At 39.6% G+C, this 11,555-nt stretch overlaps 1 protein-coding gene across 1 annotated transcript; it reads right to left on the bottom strand.

The window, feature by feature from the left end:
* Positions 1 to 3,488: 3,488 nt before the first annotated feature.
* On the bottom strand, positions 3,489 to 4,674 carry GPR33 (G protein-coupled receptor 33). Its single transcript, XM_047796705.1, has one exon. It carries the CDS (start codon positions 4,663 to 4,665, stop codon positions 3,643 to 3,645), a length of 1,023 nt encoding a protein of 340 aa, XP_047652661.1. The 5' UTR covers positions 4,666 to 4,674; the 3' UTR covers positions 3,489 to 3,642.
* Positions 4,675 to 11,555: the final 6,881 nt, after the last annotated feature.

Below are 11,555 nucleotides of genomic sequence, written 5' to 3'. Positions count from 1 at the left end.
AAGGCCAGGATGGAACCTATGTCATCATGGATACTGGTCGGGTTGGTTACCCGTGAGCCAGGATGGAAACTCCAAGATGATGATTTCTGATGAAATAAATGGACTAGGGGGATCTGGGCTGAGAGTCCAACCTCTCTGCCTCCCAGCACTGACCTCAAGGAGTGAGTATGGTGGTTAAGAGCATGGATTGATTCTAGCACCAGATTGCCTGGACTTGCAATACCAGCTCTTCTAATGGCTTACTGCATGGCCTTCAGCAAGTGCTTCAGTTTCACAGTCTGTAAAATAGGATAACAGTGTGACCTACTTCATAGAATTGCTGTAGGATTAAATTAGTTACTATTTGTAAAGCATTTTGAATCATGCCTGGGCAGAAGGTAAGTGTGATATAAATCTTTGTTAAACAAAAATCCGGTTCAATCCTATTATTTTACACCTACAGTCCCTTTTTAGTTCATGTAGCAGGAGTACCCATATTCAATTTAAATATCTTTTACTGCAAATTGATTGCATATAATATATATAGAAAAGTAATAGTTTGATTGATAGGCTTCTTTCTGTCCTTAAGATGTTTACAATGGAATAAAGTACATAAAAGAGCCTGGAAAGAGCACTTCCTTGTTTGTTATTGCAGCAGATCTGAGGAGGGAGACAAAAGGCTCTCTCTGGGGCTGCTAGGTTTCCAAAGCAAGATTCTTGTTTCAAAGAAGCATTAAGTTTCCAACTTTCATTCCTTTTTTTTTGTCTTTTTGTTGTTGTTGTTGTTGCTATTTCTTGGGCCACTCCCGCGGCATATGGAGGTTCCCAGGCTAGGGGTTGAATCGGAGCTGTAGCCACTGGCCTACGCCAGAGCCACAGCAACACGGGATCCGAGCCGCGTCTGCAACCTACACCACAGCTCACGGCAACGCCGGATGGTTAACCCACTGAGCAAGGGCAGGGACCGAACCCGCAACCTCATGGTTCCTAGTCGGATTCGTTAACCACTGCGCCACGACGGGAACTCCCCAACTTTCATTCCTAAATCCTGCAAAGTAAACTACAGTGGGCTGGTCAGGACCTGGGAGAGTATGGGGAGGGAGGAACAGCAACCTCTTCTTGCTGCCTGGTCCTCAGTCCTGCTTCTCCCTGTCTGGGACACTATTCAAGCCTCCAAACACTTGAAATAGGGGCCAAGAATGAAACTTTTCATCTACTCAAAGCTTTTTTATCCCTCCTATTCTAAGGACGAGAGACCAAGCCCCCAGTTGCCCAGGGAAGCAGTGATTCCAAGGCAATTAGAACTTCTGGGACATTGAACCACTATTACTTTCCTACCATAAAAAGTTAGTAATAAAGGTTTATTTCTCTTCATTTCTGTAACCTGTTACAATTGATATCATCCATTTTGGGTATTTCTGAATAGGATGTATGCCTGTGGCTTGAAGCGGTTTTACAAAGCTGGCTGAAATATTTAGAGATTGAGTGTGCATTGTGGCCTGAATAGCTAGCTGCATTCTGTATCAGTTGAACTAGATGGAATGATCTATTGATTTATGACTAATAGATGGAATTAATTAAATAAATAAAATGTTATAGGTCAGTGATACTGTGGGTCCTATATAATGTTTTGCAAAAACTTGAAGTAAAACTTGAAAACCAGAGAAGAGAAACTAATTTTGTTATAGCTTTTTTATTTAATTTATTATTATTTTTTTGGCTGCACCCACAGCAGGTGGAAATTCTCAGGCCGCTCCATAGCAGCAACCTGAGCCACTGCAGTGACAATGCCAGAACCTTAAGCCCCTGAGCCACATGGGAACTCCAGTTATTGTTATTTTAAAATGGAATGTACTATGACAATAGCCAGGCAGATTCTCAAACATTTATAATTGTTTTAGTTCCCTATTTCTCAGACAGCTTAATACATAAATTATATATATACATACATATTAAAAAGAGACATTTAAGGTATCTTTATACTTAAAATATTAAAGTGTAAATTCTTGGTAGGTGACAAGATGAGTCCATACCAATTAAATACATTAGGTGCTAGCCAAATAAAGAGGGACCTTGGTCCAAATGTCTATAGAAAATTCTGTGACATGGAGTTCCCGTTGTGGCTCAGTGGTTAACTAATCCAACTAGGAACCATGAGGTTGCGTGTTAGATCCCTGGCCTCGCTCAGTGGGTTAAGGATCTGGTGTTGCCATGAGCTGTGGTGTGGGTCGCAGATGCAGCTCGGATCCCGAGTTGCTGTGGCTCTGGTGTAGGCCAGCGGCTACAGCTCGGATTAGACCCCTAGCCTGGGAACCTCTACATGCTGCAAGAGCAGCCCTAGAAATGGCAAAAAGACAAAAAAGACAAAAAAAAAAAAAGAAAAAAGAAAATTCTGTGACAGAAAAATTCTGATTGATGGTACTATAGATATTCAGAAACTGATATAACTGTAGTCTCAAAAATCAAAGGTTAAGAATCACTTTTTCATCAGTTCACACCAACTAGGATGGCTATAATTTTTTTAAAAAGGGAAAATCATTGGTGTAGGTGAGGGTGTGGAGCAACTGGAACTTTTTTTTTTTTTAGGGTCACACCGTTGGCATATGGAAGTTCCCAGGGTAGGGGTCTAATCAGAGCTGCAGCTGCCAGCCTATACCACAGCCACAGCAATGCCAGATTCGAGCTACATTTGTGACCTACACCACAGCTCATGGCAATGCCAGATCATTTAATCCACTAAATGAGGTCAGGGATTGAACCCACATCCTCATGGACACTAGTCGGGTTCTTAACCCACTGAGCCACAACAGGAACTCTGAGAAACTGGAACTTTTGTTCTGCTGATGGGATTGCACCATGGTGTAGCTGCTATGGAAAAAAAGTGGCAATTCCTCAAAAAGTTAATAAACATAGGCTTGCCATATGACCCAGAAATTCAAAATAATTCAAAATAATTGAAAACAAAGATTAAAACAGATACTTGTACATTGGAGTTGATAGTAACATTAGTAACGATAGCCAAAACGTGGCAACAACCCAAATGTCTCTCAACAGAAGAATGGATAAACAGAATGTGCTATATACATATAATGGAATATTATTTAGTCATAAAAAGAATGAAGTTCTGATATATATGTTACAACATGCATGAACCTTGAAAGTATTATTCTAAATGAAATAAGCCAGACACAAAAGGAGAAAAGAAATATTGTATGATTCCTCTTACATGGAATATCTAGAATAGCAATTTCATAGAGATGGTAAGCAGATTCAAGGATATGAGGGATTGGGGGAGGGGAGGGAATGAGGCGTTATTGCTTAATGGGTACAGAGTTTCTCTTTCAGGTGATGAAAAATTTTGGAAATAGGTAGCGGTGAAAGTTTCAAAATACTGTGAATATAGGTAATGCCACTAATATTTACACTTAAAAATGGGAAAATGGGAAATTTTACGTTACATATATTTTATCACAACAAAAATTTTAAAAAATCATATTTGCTACATCACACATTGCTTGCTTTTTTATAGCCCCTAAAATAGATTTAACTATAATACAGCCCAGGGGTCTCTCTAATGTAGGGACTATATTATACAAAAGCTGAGGTTCTATCTCTGGTAGTATAATAGACTAGGAGTCCATTATTTGCTCTGAGATCCAGAATTTAAATGTAGGCTTCTGAATTTAGGTTTTGTGTCCTTTCTGTTGAAGAATCCTCATTGAATGTCGACTCAAAAAGATTAAGAACAGACTTCTTAAAAACCTTTCTGAAGTTCTCCCCAATAAACAGATAGAGTGTGGGAGAAAAGAGAGTATTGAAAGAAATAGTTATCATTGTGAGTATCAGAGTCAACTGGAAAAATAGTGATTTGTTCTTAGTGAGAATTAAGCCTTGGTATACATGGTAGGGCATCCAACACACAAAGAAAGAGATAATTGCCGTCATCATGACCTTGAAGGGCTTGTTGGATTTAAACAGGCCCCTCGCTTTCATCTTTTTGGCTACTCTTTCATAACAAAAGGTGATGATGAAGAAAGGCAGAAGGAAGGACAGCAAGAAGCGGCTGCTAAAACAGGCCACATGAATCCATTGCCTTAACGTTTGCATCTTTTTGCTTTCCCAGTTGGTAGATATGGCGTAATTATTTTGGCAGGTCACCATTCCTTTATGGTCATCGTGTGTCTCCCTGAAAACCATATAGGGTATGCTGAGGGCAGTGGCAGAGATCCAGACTCCCAAGATGATGCTGGAAGCCCAGTGTGGGGTTCGGTGCAGCTGCGACCACACTGGGTGAAGAGTGAGAAGATAACGATCAACACTGATGGCCGAGAGGAAGAAAACCGACGCAAACATCCCTGTGTACAAAATGCCATAGACCATCTTGCACGTGGCCATTCCAAAGCTCCAGTGATCATCTTGAAGGTGGGAGATGGCCAGAAATGGCAAAAACAATGTTGAAATAAAATAGGAGAGAATGAGATGAAAATATAAGAGAGTATTGACAGTCTTTCTCATTTTGAATTTTAGCACCCATAGGTAGAAACCATTGGTGATAGTGCCAATTATAGATGATGTGAGCAAAAGAAGCACAACAGTCATTTTTGAGGCAGAAGTTGGAATGTGAATGCTGTTTCTTATTAAAGTAGAGACATTGAGCAGGTAATCAGTAGAGTTGATCAGATCCATAATTGGAGTGAGAAACTGAGAATAAAAAAATGAACAAAAGAAATGGTTAAATATAGAGATTAAAATAGTAATTCTTGCATATTAATAGTCAAAATGACAGTATTTTAAAAATGGCAAACATGATACTTCTGTAATAATACAAATCAGATATTTTAATTTTGTTTCAAAAATTAAGATCAGATTAATTTGAGTATCAAAAATAGAAATACTTGGGAGTTCCCATTGTGGTGCAGTGGAAACGAATCTGACTAGTATCAATGAGGATGTGGGTTCGATCCCCCGCCTCACTCAGTGGGTTAAGGATCCAGCATTGCTGTGAGCTGTGGGGTGTACATTGCAGATGTGGCTCAGATCCTGTGTTGCTGTGTCTGTGGTGTAGGCTGTCAGCTGAAGCTCAGATTAGACCCCTAGCCTAGGAATTTTTATATGCAGTGGGTGTGGCCCTAAAAAGAAAACAAACAAAAACCCACTACAAATGCAATAAAATTAATGTGAAACAAAAATAAAGTTTGGGGTATTTTTACTTTGTTAAGTAATTAATTTAGATAGCTAAAAATGTTCTATTTAGATGTTAACCGAAGGTCTGACCCTTCTTGAGGGTCACAAATCTTGAATAAGACAAGGTAGAATCAGTGTTACTTGACTAAGAAGACTTGGTTAGGGCAGTGTTGCTAATGAAATTAAATAACAAAAATAGCAATAATTGGAACAAATTAATAATCATGGGGAGCTATAATTAGATTTCTCCCATGAGCTAATTTTATATTTAATAGTAAACTCTATTAGCTAGAATTCTAACACTCAGCACATAACAGTGAGAACTGATATTCAAATGGGAGCCATTTGACTCCCTAAGATTGCGGAGTGCCTTCAGAATTACCAAGGAGAGGGGAAAGTATATATCCTACAAGGATATAGTAGTAGTTCTTTCTTACTTGGGGAGAGGAAAGAGAGAGAGAAGTCAAGGAACTGATATTTATCTAATATTTGTTGTGTGCAAGGAGCTTTATATGAAATTGATCGCTTTTTTCCCACATAAAGGCAGATATTTAAACAGAAAAGAAAGTGAGGCTCATAGGCTTAAATTTCTTAGCTTCAACATCTCCCACCATACCTCCATTGTGGCAGGTGGGGAACCCTACCAGTGTTTTATGTTACTTCTTTGAAAACTGATAATTCATGTGTAGTGTTTTAATAATGCTCCATGAAACAGAGTATTTGATTATTCAAATCATCCCATTTCTTGAATAATTGTTTCTACAGTATTGAAAGTATAAACCTGAGAATGTTTTGGGAAATAGCTATTATAACAGAGTCATATCAACAAATTGGTTTTTGATGAATTGGATAAAGCAATGGAAATTACTAATGATTTTTTTTTCACTAAGCAAACAAAATCTAAGAATACAGAGAAGAGGAAGTTCCTTTGTGGCTCAGAGGGTTAAGGATCTGGTGTTGCCACAACTGTGGTGCAGGCTGAAACTGTGGTGCAGGCTGAAACTGAGGTGCGGCTTCCACCCCTGGCCTGGGAACTTCCACATGCCATAGGCATGGCCAGGAAAAAAAAAATAAGGAATATATATATAGAGAAAAATAAAATAATTACTTTAAAACCACAACTGCCTTAAGTTAATTCTGCCTTCTAAGGGGCTTGCAAAACTTTTCCCCAAAGCAGAAGAATGGTTCCTTTCAGGAAGATACCTTAGTACTCTGCTTTGGGAATAAAATGTGAAGTCTTGGGACATGGAATAGATGGGCAATGGCAAGTGAACAAGTGGGAACCCAAGGAAGAGGTGTGTAAAGATCTTGGGACTGAGAGGAGAGGGAGGAGGCATGAGGATGGTCTTCAGAGAAGGGCCACAGGAAGGTTAGGAGCTTGAGGAGGAGAAAGGGTCATTGAGATATTCCAAGAAGTAGAGATAACATAGAGGACTTATTAAGCTGAATGTCTAATATTGTTTCATTCATTTGCTATGCTTTGACATGGTGTGATGTCCCTTCTCCCCATTAATCACTTCTTTCTTGTGTTGGTGGTTGCTCTGGGAAATGGAAAGAAAGGAGCTTGTGTTCCCTGTTTGGAAAGGAGCAGGATGGAGAGGAGAGACCAGAAGCAGGAGGTGAGATGTGAATTAGATGATGAATGTGGTAGAAACTGGTTAGATGTTGCGGCATGAGTAGAAACAAAATCCCATGGAGAATTTCTGATACTGTGTGTATATGGCTTATGTGTATCTATTTGTGTATGTGTGTCTGTGGTTTGTTTGTATATCTGTGGTGCATTTTTGTGTATGTATGTGCATACGTGGTGTGTGGCCTCTCTGGTGCCTGCAGTTTGTGTGTGTTTATCTGTGTAATTTGTGTAGTGTTTGTATACTATGTGTGTGTGTGGTCTCTGTGTATGTGCATATGAGAAACTGAATTATGGGGGAGACTTTTTAAAAAGAATTATATGGCTGTATAATTCTATCTAGAGCTCTATCTAGAAGGGCATCTAAAAGTAATGTAGGACTTGAGCAAAATCAACATGGGTAGTGGTTCTGAATAGCATTAAAGTTGCTTAGAAACTTTGCTTTATTGCACATGACCGGGAGATTTCTTAATCCTTAAAATATCTTTTAAAATGGTTTTAAAGTACTTGAAAATAAATTAATGGGGAAGAATGCAGATTTTGGCATCTCACAGAACTGGGTTTCTGTCCTATCGCTACCACTTACCAGCTCTGTGATTTTGGACTCTTAACTGTAAGTCTCTTTCACCTTCTCAACCCCAATGACTTTTTATGAGGACTAAGTGAGATAATGTGTATGAATCACTTAGCTCCCTGCATGGCACAATTTAAACACTCAGTAACTTTTTAATCTGTTAGCATACTCGTTCTAGAAAAGCTAGCAAGAGCCTCATTTTGCCCTTTTTCTTTTCTTTCTTTCTTTCTTTCTTTCTTTTTCTTTTTTTTTTTCTTTTTTTTTTTAGGGCTGTGCCCATGGCACATGGAGGTTCCCAGGCTAGGGGTCTAATCGGAGCAGTAGCTGCTGGCCTACACCACAGCCGCAGCAACAGCAGATCTGAGCCAAGTCTTTGACCTATACCACAGCTCATGGCAATGCCGGATCCTTAACCCACCGAGCGAGGCCAGGGATGGAACCCGCAACTTCATGGATCCTCGTCGGATTTGCATCTGCAGCTCCACAATGGGAACTCCTTATTTTGCCCTTTTAATGTCATATTTCTTAACTTCCCCAAGCCCCCTCCTGACTTCCAGGGTAACACCAGGGATTTCTGAAAAAAAATATTAACGTTCATCTAGTGGGACAGAAACTCTCAGATTTAGGGTTATTTTGAGGCCTTGCTGTCATCACCCCTTAGGCACAAGTGGTTTCAGGAAGACCCCACCCCTGTTTGGGGACAATGAGCTCCCTGTGGAGGACTGTAGGAACCTTGGGAAGCTGATTTGGAATAAGCCTAGAGGGCCTTTTCAGATGATAGCTCCCGGATAAACCTCTTTCCCAGAGATCTTACCTTGGAGTTACATCTTCATGACAGACTGTCTTGGGAAGGCCAGAGGGACTCTATCAGCAGTCTTCTCTCCAGGGACAGAGGCAAAAGTCAGTGACACTTGCCTTCACTTCACCTGCCTTCTTGCTGATGCTACTCTCCAACCTTGAACCTCCTATTTAAATATTCTGTGACTTCTCCTTGCTGTTTCCCTGTTCCTTTTTCTGTGAAGTGTATACTGTAGAGGTGGAGGTAGAGAGATGAGCACTTCTTCAAATCATTTCTCCATTTTAAGGAAAGATTTTCAAAAATTCCATGAAGAGATATATTCTAGTTAAGCTATTCTGTTTAAGTTTTGTTATCCTATAACAAAGTTTATTGCAGGTGTTAAAACACTGATTAAAAATTCCCTTCTCTTATGTGGTCTTCCCACCAGGCACCCACTCTGCCTTGACACTGGAATGTTTATTAGCATATGGATGCATGGCGTTGAGTACATAGGGAGGTGGTAAATATCAAGCATGGAAAAAGTAGAGTCTGGAAATGAGCTGCCTAATCCTGCTGGAGAGAAGATGGTCAGAAAGGAAACCTTAAGCCCCGAGTTTCACACTCAAATGGAATCTATGATGACAGGCCAAGAATGAACATTATTTAGTTTGAAAAGATGAAGACTGACAGGCAGAATAATCTGCCTCTTGTTGGGAATGGTTGGAAAGAATACAGACTTGGTTACCGTAGCCTAGAAGACAATCACATTATAAGAAAATCCTACAACCCAGGTAATACATGTACCAACTGACTGAACCCTACATTTTCTATTTTCCTCTTTCTAATGCACCTCTGAGACTTCTGAGGATCAGCCTCTGTGCTGACCTCAGTGTCCTGATTTCTTTCCTGCTTCCTTTCCTCTTCATCTCTGGACTCCTGGTGGAGAAAATACATCAAAACTGCTGTGTGGCTTCAGTGGTGAAGCTTGGGAATCAGTTATTTGTGTGAGACTTAGAATTTTAAAGCTTTCATTGCTACTGTAGCCTTATTAAAAAATAGGCTTAAATTTGAGCTCTTCATTTGGGGCTATGCCCTTCTTCTATTCAGAAGTGATCTTCTTTGCTTCAGGATCAAGATAAATTTTCAAACTTGCTACTGCCTTTTAAAGACGATTTCTTGCCAGGTTTTCATAGACGTTGGGCTAATTCACAGATTTGGAACAACCTAAGACATTATTTGATCCCACTAGTTTTGAAGATTGGCAAACTGAAACACAGAGAGGCTAAATGATTTGCAGTAGGTTTTCATCAAGAAAAAACCAAGGGCTCCATCCACTCCTCTGTACTAATTCATTAATACAAAAAGGGATTTGAACCAGGTTCTTCCTCCTCCCCGCCTCCACTCTATATTTATAAGCCCTACAATTAGTAAAATTCATAAATATCAAATATATTAGGGACTAGTGTTTAATTCCTCAGCTCTCCCCCACCGCTGCCAAAATATGCACGAGGGCTAGTACCACCATTAGAGAGCCTAACATTTCATTCTTCCTTTACTCTCCTCAGAAAGACTGCCATTAGTTGTTTTATATAATAGGTCATTAAACCAATGATATTAACTCCGTTGAGAGAGACACAGACTGTTTGAGGAAGGAATTTCTCTTTTGTGACTGTGGTGATGATTTCACTCATTTCACTTTTATATTTCAAATTAGGTCAGGTGGTTTCAAGAGAAGAACCCATGAAAAAGCCTCTTTTATATTGTCTTGGTGTGATCACAGCATGAAATATATAGAAATGCAGAAGCAGATGGTGTTGCAGAATCAAATGCTTGAAAGTCTGAACTCACAGATGCGTATAATTTTTAGGGCTGGAGGAGACCAAGGAGTTAACTTCATCTAATTCCTGACTCTATAGGTGAAGAGACCTAACTGAGATATTTAAGAACTTGTCCTAGATTCCATTATTAGTTAATAAAGAACTGGGACAAAAATAACGTACACTCAAAATACTGATGCATGGCTTATAGACACTATATTGATTGCGCAAGACAGTACAGGAGAGAAAACAAAACCCTAGATATAAATTTTAACTCTGTTACTTACCATATATCTAACCTCTAGTCACAGTCTCCTCATTTCTAAAAGTATGGAAAAAAAAAAAAAGAGAGAGAGAGAAAGAAAACACCGCTCTTGAAAATATTCTTTTGAGGGTTAAATGAAGATTCTGTAAGTAAGGGCTTAGCACAGTACCTGGCACCTGGTGGGTTTTAAATTAGTGATGGTCAATATTAACATGTATGTTGTACCAGAGAGCACCAGCAAGCCCAGTGGGCTGGAGCACATCCCCAAGCTGTGCAATTCAAGAAACATTTATTGAGTATCTAATGCATACTACAGAGTGTTCAAGACTGGGGAAAGCAAAGTAAATAATTCAAAATAATGTTTAGAGTTATTTAGTCTTTAGTGTTTAGAGTTGTTTAAAAAGACGGTATCTGAACAGAGTAGCTTATGGAACATTGAGGAGAGTGAATCATAGGCCTTGAAAACATTAAGCTTAACAGCCTGAAAAGAGATTGATGCTTCCTTTGGCCAGGTTCCACTCTTTTCAAGATCACTTCTTACTACCTTCTACCTCCCCAGCAGAAGAACAGCAGTAGGAACAACAATACGTGTATTAGCCTAGTGATTTTCCTTCTGGCTAAAGTCAGAAATCACTTGGAGGTCTTTAAATAAAAATGCAGAGTATCCCTGAGATTTAATTCACTTGCGTAATATTTACCAAGCACTGTTCTTGCCACTGGGGATATAGAATAAACAAGAAGATCTTTGTTCTTATGGAACTTATTTTCCAGTGGGGAAAGATGGACAATAAACCAGTAATTAAAGAAATATTGTCTACTACCTATGGTACATTGCAGATTATTAAAACATGGAACTGCGATGAGTTACTAAATGGCAATTCTACATGGGGCTGTTGGGGAAGGTCTTTCAGTAGGTGACACTTAATGGGATTGGAAGGACTTAAAGGAGCCAGCTGTGCAGTGATTAAGAGAAGAGAATCACCTTGGACCTAATTCACCTGTTGCTCAATGTCTGTTTCCTCCATATTGACCCCTTTCTATTGCCCATCTGCTCATGCTCTCTGAGCTGGGTCTCCCCATTTATTAGAATCTTTGGCTCATGACTTTTCAGCTTCATGCCATGATTTATGGTTTGCATTCTCCTCGTTGGTGGGTCCTTGTTGTGACAGCTTTCCTGGAAATGAGAATTCAACTTTATTCAGGTCAGGACTGTCTCTTGGGTTCTGTCTGCTCCCAGTCTACCACATCAGGCTCCACATCCTCTCCATGTCTGGACAACATTCCAGGCACTGAAGGTAGGAAATAGCTGGAAGAGAGGCAGAAGGTGA

This window comes from Phacochoerus africanus, chromosome 9 (genome assembly GCF_016906955.1).
Source record: "Phacochoerus africanus isolate WHEZ1 chromosome 9, ROS_Pafr_v1, whole genome shotgun sequence".
NCBI classification, from domain to species: domain Eukaryota; kingdom Metazoa; phylum Chordata; class Mammalia; order Artiodactyla; family Suidae; genus Phacochoerus; species Phacochoerus africanus.
This window is presented reverse-complemented; position numbering and strand designations above follow the sequence as displayed.

Excerpts from the sequence above, each read along its gene's own strand:
- GPR33 (XM_047796705.1), bottom strand. The coding sequence starts at position 4,665 with ATGGATCTGATCAACTCTACTGATTACCTGCTCAATGTCTCTACTTTA.